At 38.8% G+C, this 22,281-nt stretch overlaps 1 protein-coding gene and 1 long non-coding RNA gene across 4 annotated transcripts; one reads left to right on the forward strand and one right to left on the reverse strand.

Annotated features, from left to right (window-relative positions):
- The first annotated feature begins 13,406 nt into the window (after positions 1–13,406).
- Positions 13,407–17,929, forward strand: LOC148022771 (protein NRT1/ PTR FAMILY 8.1-like). Of its 3 annotated transcripts, XR_015693540.1 has the most exons (5): positions 13,407–13,855; positions 14,333–14,550; positions 15,186–15,751; positions 16,434–16,815; positions 16,984–17,120. XR_015693540.1 is itself a non-coding variant. In XM_087695704.1 (4 exons), the coding sequence occupies exons 1-4, from the start codon at positions 13,678–13,680 to the stop codon at positions 16,546–16,548; spliced, it is 1,077 nt and encodes a 358-aa protein (XP_087551830.1). In that variant the 5' UTR covers positions 13,407–13,677; the 3' UTR covers positions 16,549–16,977. The 3 variants fall into 3 exon arrangements, 2 of the variants coding, with proteins under 2 accessions (XP_087551830.1, XP_087551829.1); XM_087695704.1 differs by lacking the exon at positions 16,984–17,120 and having other exon boundaries at positions 16,434–16,977; XM_087695703.1 differs by lacking the exon at positions 16,434–16,815 and having other exon boundaries at positions 13,408–13,855; positions 16,984–17,929.
- Positions 14,269–17,171, reverse strand: LOC148022772 (uncharacterized). Its single transcript, XR_015693541.1, has 2 exons — positions 17,033–17,171; positions 14,269–16,517 (listed from the first exon to the last, which is right to left on the reverse strand). It is a non-coding gene; the product is annotated as an uncharacterized LOC148022772 (long non-coding RNA).
- Positions 17,930–22,281: the final 4,352 nt, after the last annotated feature.

Genomic DNA, 22,281 nt, shown 5'->3' on the forward strand with positions numbered 1-22,281 from the left:
AGTTGGAGAGAGAGAGAGAGAGAGAGAGAGAGAGAGAGAGAGAGAGAGAGAGAGAGAGAGAGAGAGGGAGGGAGGCAGGGAGAGGGAGGGAGGGAGCATTTGTGTGAAAACAAAATCCCTTCAGAAAGTGAACTATGCAAAGTTAAGAAAAATGTATTATAACTAAAAAGAACAATTCATCAAACGTGAAAGCTAATGTTATATTAATGAGTAGACAATAACATATGTGTCGAAAACTTTTGAAGAATAAAGTTTTTTATTATTTCAAAGAGATAAGTCCTGGGCAGCTACAATTAGCACCACCTAGCATCACAAGGCAAGTAACTATACTTGCATCCATGTAAAAGAAGAAGGTTAGAACCTCGGGAGATCCACCTTATAGAACATGTAAGATACCACATGATTTCAAAAAAAAGGACATTATATTTAGTAAAATTTATAGGATTCATATTTACAAAAGGGGTTTTTTAATTACAATTTGAAAAAAACATGTAAGTTTAATAAGCCAAAGGGTCATTTTAAGGCCTTATAGCATGTAAAGAAAGGGTATTTCTTAATATCCTTTGAGCGCACAGTATATAGATGATTCCTTATAGATGGAACCCCCGAGGTTAGAACCTAGACTTCCAATACTACGTATTGTAGGTGTTATCATTCCTAGCCACTTATCATCAATGTTAACAATAACAAGTAGGTACTAATCCTAGCTAACGCTAGACCTAAATGAAAGGAACTCAAAGCTTATTGGGTATGAATGTTTACTCAATTATGAAGAATAGCTCTGAAGAAGTTCTAGGGTCTTCTAAAGTCAATTTAAGATCTAAGACATTGTCCTAGAACAAGTCAATTTAATTAGTATCCTTACTTGGGCATAACTCATAGATAACAAGACATTCTAATCCATTTAATGGTCTCTTTTAAGAAAGTAATATACCAAAATTTTTGTTACAAACTCCTCTTGACTTCAAACAAAGTCAAGTATTGCAAAGAGTCATTATTCTACAATCTCATATCAAAACAGTTTATACTTAGCTTCAACCATTCTAGCAATTTTAGAGAGGGAAAAAAATTAAAGATCTTATTGCTATCAAGATACTATATTCAAGAAACAAAAACATTCATGACTATTGTTTACTTTACTATTGTTTAGGTTTATTGATCTTTAGAGTAACAACCATATTGGGACAAACAAAAGGAATCTTTTCAAGTTGTTCAATTTGTCTAGTACTTTTTGGAACCTACACATCTCAACATGAGAATATTTACTAGTGTTGCTAGTAATATAGAGACTTATATTATCCCTAACTATTTGTAAGTAGATAAGTATAGGGGATTGTGTTGCCTCAGTCCAAGTCAGCATTACTCAAAATATATATTACTACTTTACTTATTTCAGTAGTAAGGAGAATTTTCCTAGGGGTAAGGGGTAAGCTGTAAGCTTACCCTTATAGAGTCTAGTGCCATACTCATTAATATGTATAGGAGTGATTACTAGTTCTGAATAATAGTAGCATTCTTCTTGGGGTATGTGGGATGGGTCATAGGACTATTTAGTCACACAAATTAAGTATGAAGGATAATTAGTAGCATTGTAATGCTACTACTTGCTATCATTAACCCTAATGTGTATAGGTTTAAGAATGCCTATATCTTGCAAATTTATGCACATAGAATTGTCATGCACAGTTACATGTCTACAGAATAAGGTCAGAAACTAAAATGACTATTATTATTTATGGTCAGTTATCAAAATTTGTTTAAAACATCTATATGATTATGTTCCTCATAAACAAAGATTTCTCTGGACATTTAAGAGCTTAATGAACTATATTACCCCAACTAAAAAATATTCCTAAGATAGCACCATTAAGTAATCATAACTAATAACTCTGCTTAGGATTTTAGCTCCAATACATTTTGCATGCCATCTTTCAGAAAGTAAAACATAGAAGGGACACCCCCGTAGTTCAATTTGAGATATTGTACAGGTCATCCAATTGGACTACATAGCAATAATGTTTGTTGCATGGTTCTTCTATTGGTATGACTAGCCATATACATCCCAATTTGAATTGCAATTTGGAGAGGAGGCAAGTCTAATAGAAGACACCTATGCTACAATAGTATATCTATTTACTTTTGAAAAATATATTTCCCATATGTTTTTTGCTGGACAATGGCTTGCTACCAATATCCTTTAGAATTATTATGCCTAAACATACATACTTTACAGAATCTCTTTTAGACATAGCCCAAATTTATTAACTGTCATAGTTCTACATTCATACTCCTACCATCTTTGCCTTCTATGTGAATAGGCTTATGAAAAAGAATGTCAATTTATTACGAAAGTAGTTATAAGTCTATACAATAAAGTCATAGATTAAAATGCCTATTACTATTTCATGTCCAAGAATCAAGACTATTTGAATCAACCTTATATCCTTGCCATTCATTATCTTTTCATCCATAAGAGAAGATTTCTGCATACAATTAGGAGCTTAATGAGCTATAGATTGGTTTTCAAGTCATCTAGTTGGTGTTGCATACATCTTGTATTAGTATGAGATACCAAAAAGTATCCAAGTGTGCACTAAGATTCGGAGCTATAAGTTGAATAGATGATGTTTTGCTACAAGTGTATGCCTTCTTCTAGAATGTCTTTAGTTGCAAACTCGGTTTTCAAAATTGTCTTCTGAATAAAAATATCAACCAAACATATTCCTTCTTAAGATTAGTTTGTATAGTAGGGTCAATATAACCTAGACCACAATTCAAATGTCACGTTCCAAGGGTGATGTACCTTATTCTATAAGTGAAATACCTAGGGGAAAAAATAGTTTTAATTTTACAACATTCCCCTAAATTGATAGTATATTTGATCTAGATTCCCTTTGTATATGCCAAAATCCATCATCAAGTTTGGCACCTTTAATACCTAAGAAGTATCATAACTCAACAAAATCCATCATTCAAATAGCATTTGGCATAATCAATGTTGCTTGTAGCAAATAATCCTATCATCATAGATGACTACAATCAATACCCCACCATCTCTTTTTTAAACATATAGTGAGTGATAAGCATGTGAAGGAATGCATCCCAATATGACAAGATACTCAACTATCTTGTCCCAACATGATAAGGTACTCACCTATTCTATTGTCACTTTTTAGGCACTTGCTCCAAGACAAACAAGGCTTTCTATAATTTGTACAAATGCATAGAGTATCTAATTTTCCAATAGTCGTATGGATTCACAATATACACTTGATGTGTTTGTCTCACGTACAAAGGTATTTGGCATATCACTTGATGGGAAAGTGAAACCTTTGTTATACAAAGGGCTTGTGCATAACCCTTTGCCACAATCATAGTCTACTACTTGCTAATTTATCTATTTGATTTATGCATTTATAAGCCTACTTACATCACCACAGTCTTCTTCTTCTCAAGCAATGTACAAACTCCCATGTCTTATTGTGGGATCCGATGTAGTGATTTTTAGATTGTTTGTATTGCTTATGAATGTTATAAAAATTAAGGTAATCAATTAAATAAGGCTCGATTTCTCCTAGTAGCATTGTCAATTAAGACTAAAGATGGATTGTGAACAACTTGGCATGCATATTAATCAAACATTTGAGTAGGGAAATCCTACGTGTGCCGCATATCAAACCAATCATCTCTCCTTCTCTCCAAAACTTTAAAAATCCAAGTAGGTTCTATACAAACAAGGTGAAAATTTTCCTACATCCTTGGTGGTGAGGAAAAAAGCCACAACTCACCAAAATGTCAAGTGCCTTTTCCACATTTCACTCCCTTATTAAGAATGATGATGGTCACCTACATCTTTTTCTAATAGAGGTTAAATCCTCAACAAATGTTGCCTCCTAAAGCTTAAGTGATTGACTCAGCAACAAAAGTGATGTTTAAGTTTTCTTTTTTAGAAAATTTTTACACGTATAAGGGTATCATTTGATGGAGTGTGTCCACCATAGGTTGAATGAAGAAAGCATATGTTTTATTCGTGAAAATTTCACATATAGGGAGTTTCTAAATTAGGCCCTGAACACACGTGATAGTAAGGGTTTACATATACTGAGCCCCTTAAGCAAGTAGCATGCCTTGGACTTTCATGGTTTAAACTTCTTTTTGCAAGATGAGAACTATTCAATAAATTATAGATCAATGTTGGTAGATGTGTGGAAAGAGCTATCTAGCTGGAAATTATTTGTATGATACTTTGCATACTTGGCATATGATCCCAAGGAGTCCACCTTATAGAACATGTAAGATACCGCATGAGCTTAAAGGAAAGTGTATTATATTTATTAAAATTTACAAGATTATATTTACAAAAGGTATTTTGCAATTATAATTTTTTTAAAACACTCATTAAGTTCAGTAAAGTAAAAGGGGTCATTTTATGGCCTTATAGCATGTAAAGAAATGGAATTTCTTAATATCCTTTGAACATGCATTATATAAATGATTTCTTATAGGTGCACCCCTCACACATATGATACATATGTGAAAAAGAAATTTGGAAATCCACTCATTTCTAATTTTAAATTTTTTATATTTTGGAATAGAGATATAGTCTATAAGACAATCCTTATTTCTCTTAAAATTTTGAAGGTCTTGCCTAGTCCCAATTAAACATCACTTGCATTCATTGAGGGCACAATGTCCCATAGCGAATGGAGTCAAAGTGTTTTTTGCATTGCAAATTATGAAGCTAAATTTGGGTTTGAAATTATTTTAATACCATGCGAAACCAATCCCCATTTATCAACAATATATTGTGTGTAAATCATATGAAAAGGTATCTATAGGCTACTAAACGCTATGTCATATTGCATATACATTATATGCTATTTCAAAGTACTTTATTCCACATCTCTATACCTTTCAATGTGGGCCCTAAAACTTAGATGTCCTTGTTTGGGTTAGTTGTAGGACATTTATGCTCATGAAAAGATAAAAATACTTGGTCCTACGTTAGCTAATTTAGGGTTCTGATAAATACATAAAAGGGAAAAAATAAAATATTTGGAATATCTTACTACTATGTTATTTTAGCTATAGGTTTGGAAAGCCTCGAACCTCCAAAGGGCTTCCCTAACCTACCCCCTTTTCCAAATCTCCCTCCCCTTCCCCTCCCCTCTTTCTCACGTGTAATATCTCATTTTCTCTTCCCCCTCCCTTTTTCATTAAAGCCTCCTCTCCCCCACCTCCCTTTTTTAAATTAAAACCCCCTCCCTTCTCTCTCACTTATAATATCTCTCTCTCTTTTCCCCTCCCCTTTTTAATTAAATTCCTCCCCCCTCCCCACTCTCTCTCTCATGTGTAGGGCCTAGGTTCTCTCTCTCTCTCTCTCTCTCTCTCTCTCTCTCTCTCTCTCTCTCTCTCTCTCTCTCTCTCTCTCTCTCTCTCTCTCCTTATTTTAATTATATAAAAAGTTTACATTTAAAAGTTTAATCTCTCTCTCCTTATTTTAATTAAACAAAAAGTTTACATTTAAAAGTTTAATTTGAGAGAGAGAGAGAGAGAGAGAGAGAGAGAGAAATATACAAAGAGCAAAAAAGAAAGAAGAGAAGAGGGAGGGAGGGAGGGAGAGAGAGGGGGAACAGAGAAAGAGAATTATAGAGAGAGGAAATATAAAATTTAAAAGAAAGAGAGAGAGAGAGAGAGAGAGAGAGAGAGAGGAAAAGAAAAAAGAAAAAGAGAGGAGAGAGGGGGGAGGGGGGAGGGGGGAGAGAGACAGAGAGAAAAAAATGAGAGAGAGAGAGAGAGAAAAAAAAATAAGAAGAAGAGAAAGAATTTTAACACAATGAGAGAATTATAGAGAGAGAAAATATAAAATTTAAAAGAAATAAAAAAATTTATAGAGAGATAAAATATAAAATTTAAGAGACAGAGAGAGAGAGAGAAAGGAAAAGAAAAAAGGAAAAGAGAGGAGAGAGGGGGGAGAGAGATAGAAAGAAGAAAATGAGAGAATAAAATAAGAAGAAGAAGAGAAAGAATTTGAACACAAAGAGAGAATTATAGAGAGAAAGAGAAAAAGAAAAAAATTAAAGAGAAAAAAAAGAAAAAGAAAAAAGAGAAACTTTCTTTTTAATTAAAATAAAGAGAGAGAGAGAGAGAAATACAAAGAGCAAAAAAGAAAGAAGAGGAGAGGGAGGGAGAGAGAGGGGGAACAAAGAGAAAGAGAATTATAGAGAGAGAGAAAATATAAAATTTAAGAGAGAGGGAGAGAGAGGAAAAGAAAAAAGGAAAAGAGAGGAGAGAGGGGGGAGAGAGACATAGAGAAGAAAATGAGAGAGAGAAAATAAGAAGAAGAGAGAGAATTTGAACACGGAGAGACAATTGTAGAGAGAGGAAACATAAAATTTAAAAGAAAGAGAAAAGAAAAAATTAAAGAGATAAAAAAAGAAAAAAAGAGGAGAGAAGGAAAAGAGAGGAGAGAGAGAGAGAGAGAGAGAGAAAGAAAGAGAGAGAAGAAGAATAAGAAGAAGAAAGAGGAAGAGAGATGGGAAAAAAGAGAAAAGAGAAAAGTCTTTTTAAAATTTAAATATTTTTTGAGAAAGAGAGGAAGGGAGAAAGAAGGAGAGAAGAGGGGAGAGAGAGAGAGAGAGAGAGAGAGAGAGAGAGAGAATATATAATTTAAAAGAGAGAGAAGGAGAGAAGAAAAAGATAAAATTTAAAAGAGAGAGAGGGAGAGAAGAAAAAACAGAAAATTAAGAGAAAAAGAAAGGGGAGAATAAGAAAACGGGGCACGGAGAGAGAGAGAGAGAGAGAGAGAGAGAGAGAGAGAGAGAGAGAGGAGATATAATTTAAAAGAGAGAGAATGAGAGAAGAAAAATATAAAATTTAAAAGAGAGAGAGGGAGAGAAGAAAAAACAGAAAATTAAGAGAAAAAGAAAGGGGAGAAGAAGAAAAGGGGACACAGAGAGAGAGAGAGAGAGAGAAAGGAGAAGAGAGAGAATATAAACATAAAGAGAGAATTATATATAGGAAAAAGATAAATTTTACATACTTTAAGAGAGACTGGGGGCAGGAAAGTGAAAGAATAAAAAGAAGAGAGAGAGAGAGAGAAAGAGAGAGAGAGAGAGAGAGAAAGAACATGTAGAGAGAATTATAGAGAGAGAAAATATAAAATAGAGGAGAAAGAGAGAAGGAAAAGAGAGGAAAGAAAGAGAAGAAAAGCGCAAAGAGAAGGAAAGGAGAGAGAGAGAGAGAGAGAGAAAAGAAAAAATTTAAAAAGAGAATGAAGAGAGAGAGAGAGAGAAGAAAAAAAGGAAAAAAGAGGAGAGGGAGAGAGAGAGAGAAGAAAAAGAGAGGAGAGAGGGGAGAGAATAAAGAGAGAGAGAGAGAGAGAGAGAAGAAAAGCGGGGAGAGAAAAAAAGGAGAGAGAGAAAGAGAAAACCAGGAGAGGAGAAAAAATAAACTAAAATAGAAGGCAGAGAAAGAGAGAGAGAGAGAGAGAGAGAGAAAGAGAGAGAGAAGAAAAAAAGGAAAAAAGAGGAGGGGGAGAGAGAAGGAAGAGAGAGGAGAGAGGGGAGAATAAAGAGAGAGAGAGAGAGAAGAAAAGCAGGGAGAGAAAAAAAGGAGAGAGAGAAAGAGAGAACCAGGAGAGGAGAAAAAATAAACTAAAATAGAAGGCAGAGAAAGAGAGAGAGAGAGAGAGAATTAGGCATAGGGAACTTGAAGGGGGGGAGAGAGAGAGAGAGAGGAAAAAGAGAAAAGAGAAAGATGAGAAATGGATTGTTGAGCGAAGTTGCCATGCGACAACACAGCTACTTTGCTCGCTGCTTCGAGGCAGCACGTGCTTCGCGCGCGTGGAACGCTAGTCAAGTTTATGGAGACATTTGAAAATTCAAATAGTACTTTTAAGCTCATTATATTTCTCAAATAGGTGTGCTATTTGCATTGACACTTTGTAAATTATATGTAGTGGTGTGGTCTTGCTTTAATATTTTTCTATGATAAGCTTATGGCAAATCATTTCTATCTATAGGTTTTGAGCATGATTGCTGGAAGCATATATACCTACTTTATGTAACAGCACTTTGGTATGTCCTATTTAGTAAACTATCAACATCATTTGTATTGCATTCGTATTGCTCATCCAAAGTTGTACATGATGGAAAAGACTACAAAAAAGTCAATGCATAGTGTAAACGCATTTTCTTTGAATAGTAAGCCCTTTTGAAATACAATTGTGTCACCTACAAAATAATGTGCACACCTACTTTGGGATCATACATATTCTTGGTTGCTTATTTCAGGATTTACCCATGTAACTATGACTATGGGGATATACTTAAAAGGGATCTTGTAATTAGAAGATATGAATTTTAATTAACTTACAAGGATATTTTAAAGTCCCACTAGGACACTTGCGTGTCTTTATAGAACTCAAGAGAAAGACCTAAATCATTGCTATAAGGCAACAATATGCAGCTTTGTTTCCCAATTAACATCAAGGCCTAGGCTAAAAAGGTTAGAAAAGAAAAGACAATGTTCTCAATTCACATCTAAAGAAAGACTCATAATCTCTTTTTATCATTTCCTTGATCTATTGTGATTTAGTAAGAAGTTAAACCCAAAATGATAATTCCTAGAATGAGCAACATAAATGTTCACATAAGTGAGTAAATAGCATGTGTATGACTTCCTTGACAATGTAGAGCAAGCATTTTTTAGAGTGCTTTTCCTTAGCCCAAGTTAGCCTAGCATTATATGATTTTTTGGTGCTTCCTTGCTTACATACGGCAAGGTACCACCCTTCCTTTCACTCTCTTAATTACTTTGTTGGTGGTTCTCTACTGCTTACATATTAGAAGGTACAACCCTCCCCCTTAATCTCTTAGTAAAAAGGGATCTAACTAATTTTGAGAAATTTCCTCAAGAGCAAAAGAGTCTTGAAGAAACTATAAAGTATACCATAGTATACTTTATAAATTCAAAAACAATGTGTGAGTCTATAACACTATGGGAGAATAAAGAAGAGACACTTATAGCATTATATATGCCTTCACTCTTGTACTACATATGAAACTATTCCATAACTCCTCTCTTCTATATGCATGCTCTATGATGTAGTAGTGCTTCTTATGGATTTGTAAAATCAAAATTGATTGGTGTCACCTTGATTTGAAATTGGCCTTCTTTCAAGTTCATTCTATCGTAACTTACTCATGTCATCCAATCAAACCAATTAGCTAGAACACACTTATTAGAGCATGTTTTTAAAACATGTTAGAGCATTAAGAGTCTAGCAATATCCCCATCCAGCAATCATACAATGGTTTTCATTCCAAATCTAGAAGCATAGTTTTTTGGAGAAACATTTAGTTAGTGTTTTTAATTTTTCTATTCTACTCTTTACCAAGCTATGCCGTGTCTCATTCCATCTCTACATTTCCTTTCTTGTGACCTCCACTATGGTAGTGTAGGAAATCTTATTAAGCACACAAATGACTCTATCACACATCAATAGTCACATAATTTACTAGTGCCTATTTTGGTAAAATAATCATCTTTAGAAGTGATTTATAAACATGAACTCATAATTGTTTAATACTTTGAAATTTTCAATGAAAATAAATCTACAAGATGGGGATCTTAAGTAATCATCCTTAGGTGTAAATCATAAACATAGATTCATTAGTACATTGAAAATGTTCAATGAAAGGGGCCTTGTAGGGTGGCTCTTTCTCTCACTTCTCCATTTTCTTTCTTGTAACCTCCTCCTTAGCAATTTAGAAAATCCCAATATGCACATAAAAAATTGTCATAAATCAATAGTCCATTCATGCACAAATCCTTGTATTGGAAAGTAATCATCCTTAGAGGTGAATCATAAAAATGTACTGATAATCATTAATACATTGAAAAGCCTCAATGAAAAGGAGTTTGGAAGTTTGGTGTTTCTCATCAGAAAGTCAAGGCTTTTGTGCATTGGTTTACCATTTTTTGTTAGAATTGACAAGCCATTTGTCATCTTCATATCTCCTCCTCCTCCATCCCCCTCATCATTTATTTATTTACTTCACTTTGATTTTTGTGGCTTTCACTTATTATCTTTCTTGTATGTGCATATACTTTTGTTGATCCCCTTTTTAAATGCATAATCCTCACCCATATCATTAGACTCAAACTACCATCCAAAAGGGTTATTGTCCTATCATTTGCATTTGGTTTTCTATGATTCCCACTATCATTATGCTTATCATCATCCTCACCATTTGCACTACTATCCTCTCAATCCACTATTCTTTTGCTATGATCTCTTTCGTTCACACATAACTAGTCATCACACATAGTAACAATGGAATACAAACTTAGAATGGAGAGAGAGAGAGAGAGAGAGAGAGAGAGAGAGATAGAGAGAGAGAGAGAGAGAGAGAGAGAGAGAGAGAGAGAGAGAGAGAGAGAGAGAGAGAGAGAGAGAGTGTGTGTGTGTGTGTGTGTGTGTGTGTGTGTGTGAAGGTTAGTATGTCAAAAGCATAAGGAAGCATAATGCAAGGTTAAGACCACATGGTTCTTGATAGAGGCTCTATCACAAATACACATCTCCCCTTGGATCAAAACCTCCTAGAAGAACTTAACATGCAGTTCTATAAATTTTAAGATGGCATAGTCTCATTTTGGGGGACAATGCAAGTGTAGAGGATGCACCATTGATGCAAAAAAAAAGGGAAGGGCTAAAAATCCCAAGTGATCTTATATTGAGGTTCCAACATAAATGATGGGAAGATGGTGGTGTAAAGAATTTGGGACATATTTGGTATGGGTGCTCCACAATTGCACCCATATTGATGGGGGAAGTGGCAACTAGCATCATTGAGAGGCCTTAATAAGGAATATGCAATGACTACATACTACAGAAGATAAGCATGATAATAAGGCCTTGGTATAGATAAAAATGATACTTGTTGCATTAGTGTCCCAAATATTTATAGGTTTTATTATTCTGGAGATCATGTTGGCACAACATTACAAGATGAAGCCCTTGCAAATTTTTATTTGTCAATGGTAATCATATGGGCACAAACTCATGGTCCATTGGGATGTGACTTGGCAAGGTGAAGCCCTTGCCTCTCCAAACCCTTTACAAAGGACCTTGAGTGATGGTTGCCTTCTTCACCACCATGCTTAACACCTTTTCACATGTCTTGACTTATGGGCCCTCTTTTTTGTGAGAGTGGTTTGCACAAGCCTCTCTTATTATTATCCCTTGCCATCACTACTATATGCAATAGATGTCCCTTACGCTTGAGGGTGAGTGGCTACATGGTTGTAATATTCTAGCTACTAATGAGAGATGAGAATTGTGATATAGAGGAGTTGAAAACATACCTCTTTGTTGGCCACAAAACCACCACTTTATTCTTCTTTAGCCTTGGAAAATGCTGACTTGATTTAAGGTGCACCTTAAGTAGTGAGATCAATGGTGTATCTTATTGAGCTCATATGGTTGTCTTCAACAAACATGCATTCCTACTAAATGGAAATGACAAGTTAGGCAACAAAGGTTGCTACTAGGCTTAACTTGTGATAAGGCCCTAGAATTGCTACTAGGCTTTAGCTTGTGATAAGGCTTAATTCATGATAAGGCTCTAGAATTATTCTCACTCTAATACCAATGTTAGGTATTGAGAGGGAGAAGCTCACCCAGGTATGGAATATGAAACTCCATGGTTGAGAGAGAGAGAGAGAGAGAGAGAGAGAGAGAGAGAGAGAGAGAGAGAGAGAGAGAGAGAGAGAGAGAGAGAGAGAGCAACATTCTTTTAGACAACTCAAAGGCATGTAGAATGAAGAGATACACATCAAGAATTTAGTGACAAACCACTTCACTATGCCATTGGCATAAAAATAAACTTAGCTTGAGATGCCATCAACACAAAAAGAAACCAACTCCTAAAGCTATAAGATTTACTAAATACATCATAACCCAAAAGTCACTTGATGCTTAGGCTTTCTAAACTCCTCTATGATGGGTTTGCCACCTCAATAAACTATTTATTTATCATTCTTCTAGATACCTTCATCTTAGATATTTCATTTAGTTGGCCTTTGAGTTGTGCTAGCGTAAGTTCATTTGTGACCCATATTTTGGTGCCCTTGAAACATTTTCATTACTTTAGCATTGAGACAAAGAGAGGCCTTCTTCATTGGTAGCTTGACATTATAGAGGTAGCAAATATTCTTCCTCAATAGGATCTCCTTTGTTGGCACACTACAATTTTCATTGTCGATCATATAGACCATTTGTTCTTGTAGACATATTGTACTTCTAACTTTGTGTTACATTAATTAATACAATTACCATTCACCACAAAAAAAGAGGGAGGGAGGGATGGTGTGTGTGCGTGTGTGTGTGCATGTGGGGGAAACTTTTTAAGGAGTGGGTAGTGAGATTTTACTTCATCGTCTTAACCTCCATTTGAAACATTGCAAACAGACACACACACACACGTGCATTACAAATGCATTGTGTATAATGCATGTATTTATAAAACATACGTATATGCATGTGTGTTTTTGCAGGTCTGTGATGGAACAAAAGTTAGTGACTTGCCAGTAAAACTTCCTTTCAAATCCTGTTCTTACAAATTCCATTAGTTTGAAACAAAGATGACCTATCTAGTCAATAGTATATTTGAATTTAACTTCCAATAGCAAACGCAAAAAGCTTCTATAGAGCTTATGCATTATAGAAAACCACAAGCAAGAGCATGTTTGCTAACCTTGGGATAAATAGAGCTTACGCATTGTAGAAAACCACAAGCAAGTGCATGTTTGCTAGCCTTGGGATAAATCCTGAATGATATGGGCACGCACGCAAAGCCACTAGTTCTTTTTTGGTAACATTAGTGCAAGCCAACAGTTCGATTTTGTAGAACATGCAGATAGGTCAAGGGTTTTGATTCGGTTAATTGGATTCAAATAGTTGCACCACCTACTAGGGCCTTTTCTCATATTATGGGGGGTGGGGGGGGGGGAGCCCATCTTGGTGGTGGGCAGGCACACCTTTTAGTAAAGGTAGAGCCTTTAGGGGGGTGAGGTTGATCACTTTGTTATTCAAAAGGAGCCTAAGGCCAAATGCCAAAAGACACGTATTACAAAAGATAGCGAAGGTGCAAAAGGACCGACGGCCTTCGACACTTTACAAGGCGAGGGGGTCAACTACCCAGTCTACAGGTGCCGAGGTGGCAGTCCACATCAGCAGGAAAGGCATTCATCACGTGCGGGAGAGAGAGGGGTGGAACCGACCAGCATCTCTTACTAGGATTCTCCTGTCTCGTCAAGACAGAGGAATAAAGCAGATGGGTAGACCCCCCCCCCCGCAGCTCCAGACGCTCTTATTTATACTACCCTCAGATTACATAACAAGTCTATAACCACCTTTCCTCCCCCCCCAAATGATTTTTATTCCCTGATAGCCTGCTTGCTTTACTTACTGCCCTTGATATTGCCTTTGATTCTCTCTCTCTCTCTCTCTCTCTCTCTCAGACATCCCATAGCCTGCTTGCTTTGCTGCCTTTCATATATGCTTTTGATTCTCTCCCCCACATAAACAATTGCTCAATTCTATTGCCCAAGTGTGTCCCCTGCTTATAATAGTATCGTTGTTGTCGCCCTCCTTCCCCTTTGCCTCACCTCATGGCCCCCCTCAACCCCCCTTCTTTCCCCCCTAAACCTTCACCACAGACTGCAGACTCTGCCCACATTTTGCACCATTGTCCTGATGATCTCGCCCAAGACGGCTCTGTCGACATTCATGGCAACCGAGTTAGCCGCGCACATACAGGTGGCTGGAAGGCCTGTGCCTTCATTATAGGTATGATCACATGGAGTACAAAAAATGACTTAATACCATATGATCACAATAATTTTTAATGAAATTCTCTAAAGAGAAGCACATTATGTACACTTCCCTCTTCCCCCACTGCAGAAAGGATGCACTATGGTCCAAAAAATGAAAGCATACTTTCTCCAAGTATGCTTTACTACTAAGATGCAGAAAGTTGGTAGCATGTTCTAGGAAATGGATGCATGCTTTGCCAAGAATGCTTTATTAGAGAGCATCCTAAATAAGTGGATGCAAGTTAACATGCTTTATTAGACAAAATACTAAGCTACTGATGAAGAATTTCCTGCCTATGCATTAATAAACAAGCAAGCATGCTCCATTAAAGAAATCAACACACTTCACAAAGATAAACCACCTTCATTCCATAAACATAGCAATAATGCAGTCTATAAGTTGGAAGGGTCCACCAACTAAAATAGAGCTTATGTAATTCGTGTTTTGCAGTGGTCGAGTTGAGTGAAAGGCTTGCCTACTATGGTATTCAAGCCAACCTTACCACTTACTTGACCGAAGTCTTACATCAGGACTCGGTTACATCTACCAAAAATGTCAGCAATTGGGCGGGGGTAACCAACATTTTGCCCTGGCTAGGAGCGTTTGTTGCCGATACATTTTGGGGCAGATTTTGGACCATTGCTGCCCTCTCCATAGTGTACGTGCTGGTAAGCCAATGCTGAACCCAAAATATCCCACCAAGCAAGCTTGTTGACTTGTGGCTTAGCAGTGTCTCCATTGATATTGCAAGCAATCATGTTAAGAGAAATATTTACAGGCCTTTGCTCAAATGAATGAGCTTCAAACGATGAATTATTGATGTGTAAAAGTTGCCTTCAAATTGTGAGACTAGAGGTACCTACTGGAGATGCTGGTAGGCAACCAACCTCCAACTAAAAAATGCTATCCAGCAAAAGAGAGGCCCTTCTTCATCTGGCAGTCTTCATAAGCATCTGTTCTGCACGACCCCTCACATGATTAGGCTTGTGTACACCTCAAAATGATTCTTGCACTGTGTATGAAAAACTCCAAATCAATAGCCATCAAAAGATAACCACCAAGCCCATGTTTATGTTGCATGGCCCTGCATTTGCATGACTGGTAGGGCTGCAAACACCATTACCCAGGTTAGAGCAAAATAAGTTCGGCAGGCCTATTTTCTCTTCTTGCCTGCTTTTCTTTGTGTATGTGAGGATCATATATGATTGTAGAAACTAGCATATGTAATTATGATTTGCAGGATGCAGTGTAACTTAGACTTGTTCAAAATGCTTGTTTCTTATGTTTTCTGGCTCTAATGCAGGGACTGGTCTCATTGACCCTCTCGGTTTCCATCAAAAGCTTGAGGCCATCGGCATGTACGAGCAAATCATCATGCCCCAAAGCCAATTCTGCTCAATTGGGTGTCTTCTTCTTTTCCCTGTACCTTGTCTCGCTTGGCACGGGAGGTGTGAAGCCATGCCTGCAGGCCTTTGGTGCAGACCAATTTGATGAAGAAGATCCCAGAGAGAGAAGGAGAAAAAGCTCATTTTTCAATGCATGGAACTTCGGTCTGTGCACCGGTACTTTTATCGCCTTCGCAGCCCTTGTTAACATCCAAGAGAAAGTGAGCTGGGGTATAGGATATGGCATTCCTACAGGAGCGATGGGAATCTCCTTTTTTATATTCTTGGCAGGCATGAGGTTCTATAGGCATAAAAGGCCAGGGGGAAGCCCATTTACTCAAGTTGCACAGGTGTTCGTGGCTGCAATACACAAGTGGAATGTGAAAACCCCTTCAGACCCTAAGCTGCTTCATGAGAACACAGCCTACGATGAGGAATCAGTGCGCATTGGTCGGCGACAGCTTGAGCACACTGATAGGCTCTTGTTCGTAACTCACTCCACTTATCAGATGTTAAAGATCATTTCTTTCATACATGCACCTTCCACAAGTCATGTCTCTTAGCACATTGCTCACGGATGGACTGCTGGGATGGCCATAGAAACCTGGAGCAGAAGATCATCCTTACTCACTCCAACTTATCAAATGTTCAGAATTTCCTACAAGCATGCAGTTCCTGTCCCTTAGCACATTGCTCATAGCAGGAGTGCTGGGAATGGCCACAGAAATCTAGTTCATTCTCTGATACACCACATGTTAAAGCAAAGAGGAGAATTTTAACAGTATCCTTGAGCCACAGAGCAAACTGATGCAAGATGCACAAAGACTGCATGAAACAGCACTAGCACTGACACATTGCACAAGCTCCTGCCATCCTTCAAGTAACCTGGGAGATTCTGCACTGGGAGCATGAGGGGACATAACCACACATCTGATCTAGGCCACAGCGGCTCCATCCTGCATTGAAGTTTGTTCTTTGCTGCACATAAGTGTCTTGGTACACCATCCCTAACACAACCATAAATTCTCTCTGCAACTTGCAGAAAACACAAAAGCATTCATCAAAGAGCTGAGAGTAGCCACCGCACTCAGACATGAGAGCTAGATGAAGCTGTAGGTCTGTCTCTGCCACACCAAATTTGTGCTGAACTATGATTATGTGTGTAGGTCTGTCTCTGCACATCAACTATCCTTTCAGCTGTCTCTGCCACATCAATTCATGTTGACAAGTGATTATGATCCAGTATTTCTCTGCAACATCAAATTAAACAAGAAGTGTTAGACAAATTCTCACTACAATTCCCAGATTGTGAATTAAGTATCATGAGCTGCTGCAAGGGAGGGACCACATAGCTAGCTAGGTGCGCTTTGGGGCAGGGGGACACTGGCCCAGGATGGAGGCTGGTGGACCCCTGCCCCCAACTGCATCTAGCGAGGTATGTGGTGCTGCCTGAGCAGAAGCTCATGATGTTGAACACTAAAGGGAAAAACAAGGGAAAACAGGGGGCTGGCAGCCGCCCACACCCGGGTCCCAAACGCACCTAGCTAGGTATGCGGTGCCTCCCTACCGAGCAGAAGCTCATGATGGTGAACACTATAAGAAAAATCAAGGGGAAAGCAGCCCCTATTAGCACATGGGAAAGTGTAGGAAACTTCTTTGTGCTGCCTTTCTGATGGTTGGACTGTTGTGACCCCCCTCCCTGATCATGATTTGCAGGTTTCTGGACAAAGCGGCAGCGAAGGAGAATGATGGCGACGGAGCAAACCTGATAAAACCTAGCCCATGGAGGCTGTGCACGGTGACGCAGGTGGAGGAGGTGAAGCTGGTGCTGCGCATCGTGCCGGTCTCCCTCACGACCTTCGTCTACGGCCTGGTCACCATCCAGATCTTCACCTGGTTTACCAAACAGGGTAAGACCCTGGACCGCCGCCTGGGCGGCTTCACCGTCCCGGCCGCCTCCCTGCAGGCCATCCTCCCCCTCGTCGTCCTCGCCGCGCTGCCCGCGTACGACCGCCTCCTCGTCCCCGCCGCCCGCCGCCTCACCGGCAACGAGCGCGGCCTCTCGCTCCTCCAGCGGGTGGGCACCGGCCTCCTCCTCACCGTCGTCGCCCTCGTTATCGCCGCCAGTGTCGAGACGAGAAGACTCCGTGTGGCCGCCCGCCACGGGCTCCTCGACAATACCCTCGTCCCCGTTCCCATGAGCATCTGTTGGCTCCTGCCCCAGTATGCGCTTTTCGGGGTCGTGGACGTCTTCGCAACCGTGGGCCTCCAGGAGTTCTTCTATGACCAAATGCCCGATACGCTCAGGAGCCTGGGCATGGCCTTCTACTTATGTGCCTTTGGTGTGGGCAGCTTCCTCAATACCATTATCATCACCCTCGTGGATAAGGTCACGACACACGATGGCCGTCATCATGGGTGGTTCCAAAACAACCTCAACAGAGCCCACATCGACTACTACTATTGGTTGCTTGCAATCGTGAGCACCATAAATCTTGGGGCTTTCATGTTGATTGCCTACTTCTATCAATACAAGAAGGCAATCCCTACATCAACCTTGGGACTTTCTTCCCCAAGAAGGTTCTCCGACTATGATCCTACTCTAGCAACAAATGGCCTTGCACTACAAAAACTTTCAACCATAAAACTTTATGATGCATAATCCTCAACAAAATAACTTTATGAGATTAAGGATAGCCTTACCCTTAGAAATTTAGCCTCCAACACTAATACAATGTGGCACCTTTAGCAAACACCACTACGCAACCATTGTAGTCGAATGAGAAAGAGGTAGAGATGGATGCAATCTTAGTGTTTATTATATTTTTTAAGCATGGATTTCCTTTATGCCCTCTTAGCTTCTAACAATTAAAGTATGAAACTATGTTTTCATGCCTAGTTAGTAATGAATAAGAATTTGGGCATGACACAAGATAGGGAATAGATGAGATGAGACAACAAAGACAAGTGGATGACAAATTGTTTTCTTCTCTCATCTTTCTTCACACAGTGCAAAATGGGTAATAAAATACTATGTGAAAGTAGACGTTTTTAACTGTAAGTGTGAATACAAATAAAGCAAGTAGGCTAAAACTAGAACTATAACAACTATCAAGTAATTGTAATTGGCTAGTAACTATAGCACAAAATCATTGTAACGTATCAATGATGATGCCCATCACCATGATAGTTAGGAATTAGGAGTTGTAGTTGACTACTAACTGCAATCATGATGTCCATCACCATGCTAGTATCATAAGTGTAGAATAGTCAACATAGTGAACCTTTTGCATACATTGGCCTTGCCTTCTCAACACTCTCCCTCAAACTTAGTTACATGTCCTATAAATAAGATCCTAAAATTTTGAAGATTATATGTACCCAATACCTTTGGGAAGATATTAGCTTCTTTTAATCTTATGTTTTGGCATATGCTAAATCAATGTCACATACTAGGACCTTCTCTTTGACAAAGTATATGTGCCTCTTATTTAACTAGAATGAGAAAGTAGGTTCCATGCTACCATGCTGCTCAAATGGTGAAAACATATGGTAGCTCCTCCATCCATCTACTCATTCCAGTCTAGTATTAGCTTTTTCAATGCAACCACCTTACTTGGTGATGCCAGGAGGCATATTCCACGGTGGATTCCGTGAGGTTTTACGGTGGATTCCGTAAACTTAGATGACCGGGGCTCATACACAAAGAGGATTCTTTGTGCGAGAAGTTGATGGGGACGCCTGTCCTTTTCGGGCGTTTCATTAATTTAGTGTGTACATGGGTGATTCCATAGCGGGTGATTCCGCAAAATGCATATTAAATTAATAAACGTTTATGAGTTTAGAGTGCGCACTCGTAATAAATTAAGGTTAGGATTTATTTCTAACCAGTTGATTTATTTATGTAGTTGAAGACTGCTAGGTATTCACTTTTGTCGGTTTAATTGTATTATTTTACTAACGATTGTGAATGCTTCAATTGATGTGTAGAGATAGCAGCAGTGGCGGAGGAAAGCATTGGAGTTTAGCGAGTATTCGACCTTTGGACTATATTTTGATAGGCGCCACGCCTATATTTTGTTATGTCTATTGAGACATCGATTATTGATTATTATTTTGTATGCGCCTATGGGCACGGATATGTTATTTCTATTTGGACATTGAGATTGGGCGTGCCAGACTCTATAGGCACCGTCCATTAGCTTTATTTTCCTATTTTTGTAGAAAGCAAACTCAAAAGCTAAAAGCTTGTCATATTTTTGTAAATTGGGCTATTATTGAGCATGAAGATTGAAATATACATAAAATACATGCTTTGTGAAGCGCTCACACAAGGCATGGGGGAGATTGAACCCAATTTGTCTCTTGCCTCTTGTCGTGCATGCTTTTACATGGTTTTTTGTGCAAAAAGGTAGAGTTCATTGTTCTTGGGGACCTTCCGGGATTCACTACATGAGCATTCTGCGTCCGATCTGCGCACCAGTGGTATCAGAGCGGAGCAGAGATCAAGAGCTTCCAATCGCTACCAATCTCGGGCGAAGGCGGAGCTCTAGGAACAAACGGGCTCTACAGTCAATCTCATCGCGAACCGTCGATACAGGCAGACTTCTGGCGATCAAGAACCCCTGTTTCTACTGTCAGATCGCGAAGGACCAGGCTCTGCAGGCGGAGGACCACGCATCCATCTCCTTCATCAAGTCGTCAACAAACAGTGAGAAAATTTCATATCTCTTTTCTCTCTCAAGTTTAAGCTTGACTTAAGCTTTAGAAGAAAGCTTAACCACTTCAAAAAAAATTCATCACGAGGTGTATGAGGGGGTCCGAAAATTCCGCGACGGCATCAAACGTATACCTATGTCCTCCACGATTTGCGCCGTTTTCTGACGATTCCTCCTCCATCATAAGCCTAAGCTACTAAGCTTAAACCATTAAGCTTTTTGCAAGTCAGTTAAGGCAATCAAGTTCAGCAACTCCGGGTCCTGCACCGCAAAAGTCAAGTTCTACAAGTCAAGTGGAATCAAGTTCTGCAAGTTCTGCAAGTCGGCCTAAGTTCTGCAAGTCAGCAACCCTGTAAGTCTGCTAAGTCTACAACTCTGTAAGTCAGACTAGTCAACTGGAGTCAGAACTGACTAGTGCTCAAAACTCCTAGAAGATTTGTTCCTATGCAAAAACTCTGAACTGGAAAGTTGTTCGTGGCGAAGTGTTCTACCTATCTACAAGTTCGTTGAAGTACTTTCAGCAAACGAAGACGGAAATATTGCAGATTTTCTGAAAATTGAGGAAGAAATACCCAAAAATACATAGCCTTGTAACCCCGAATTTGAGCTACGCTCATCCCGCTAACCTGATTTTGAGTGAGAAAGGTTTATTGAGTTTTACAGGATGACTACCCCACATATAGATGATCCTATGGCTGAAGACGACTTACCTGAGCCTACCATGGAACAAAAGCTGGATCTAATCATGCTACAACTGGAAGAAGAGCGAAGGGTTAGGCAAGCATTGCAAGCGCAATTGACAAAACTACAAAGAGCGTCTACCGACAAAGAAGAACCTCAAGCTGAAGATTTGATTCGACGTACCATCGACGCCACTCTTGAAGCACAAACCATTCGCAAGGAATCCAAGATAAGTAAATGAAGTTTCAAATTTCGCACTTTCAATGGCATACGAGAAGGAAAGACTGTTTTATCATTTATTAGCCAGTTTGATGACTATTTCCATGAGGAAACTTATCCAGAAAAAGATAAAATCAAGTGTGTTACTAATCATCTGATAGACAGAGCATCACTTTGGTGGACTGTAGTCCGCAAGAGCATAGAATGTCCTGCTACTTGGGAAGATTTCAAGAAGAAGTTCATGCAGAATTTCCTTCCACCGCAATTTCATGAGAAGGCTATCAAGCAATGGGATTTACTTCAACAACGGGATCGTGAGCCTATTCCACAGTATACAGAGCGTTTTTGGAATGTACTCCTACAGCTACGCATGCTTGAAGACGTACCAGAGATGACACATAAGTGGAAGTATATGTCTGGACTTCTTGGACATTACTACACTGAAGTGAACATGTTCAAACCTGCTACCCTTGAAGACGCCATCTCCTTAGCTCACGACACTGAAGATAAGTTACGCGGAAGAGACAGACGACCACAGCAATTCCAAGCCAATGGTAATTATGGATCTAAACAATTCAATTCCAATTTTAGAAGGTTTAATCCAGGTCGTTTCTCATCACCATCTTTCCGCAAGAATTGGCCTAAACCACCTGCATTACCATCCACTGTCAATCCAAATCCTAAGCCTATTCCACAACCAAATTCAAATGTACCCAGACTTCCAGCCATTGCAAATAATGTAACCAAAGCCAAGCCAATAGTATGCTATAAGTGTCACCAGCCAAGGTATCTCGCAGCAAATTGTCATTCAAAGAAGCCACCAGCACATATCAACTATCTTGGAGCCATGGACGAAGACGAACATGAGGATATGCCAGATTTCACTGAAGATGAGGATGATCCTACTACTACTTCCGACACTTTACTAGGTATGCCTACTCCACATTCATTGTTAACTATGAAATGTATGGTGCATGGAAAGGAAAGAACTATTTTGCATGATGACGGTAGTACTCATGACTTTATTTCAGCAAAATTGGTAAAGGAATTAAAATTGCATACTGTACCTACGCATTATCGCATAAAAGCTGCATTTTTAGGCACTAGGTACAATGGCACGCAAGAAGTTCAAGATTTAGAAATTCAAATTGGTGCATACATTGAAAGAAGAAATTTCTTAGTTGTCCCATTACAGTCAAGCGACATTATTTTAGGAATGCCTTGGAGACACCAGCGTAATCCAAATATAGATTATTCCACACACACAATGAATATTAATTTTCAAGGAAAATCTATTACATTATATGGTATGCATGTATCTAATATTTTTCCACTGCTTTCGCATACTCAAGCAAAACGTGCATTACGCAAGAATACTAAATCATATCTCATTTGG

Source organism: Lygodium microphyllum, chromosome 16 (genome assembly GCF_053477565.2).
Source record: "Lygodium microphyllum isolate KBCC chromosome 16, Lygodium_microphyllum_v1.1.10, whole genome shotgun sequence".
NCBI classification, from domain to species: Eukaryota; Viridiplantae; Streptophyta; class Polypodiopsida; order Schizaeales; family Lygodiaceae; genus Lygodium; species Lygodium microphyllum.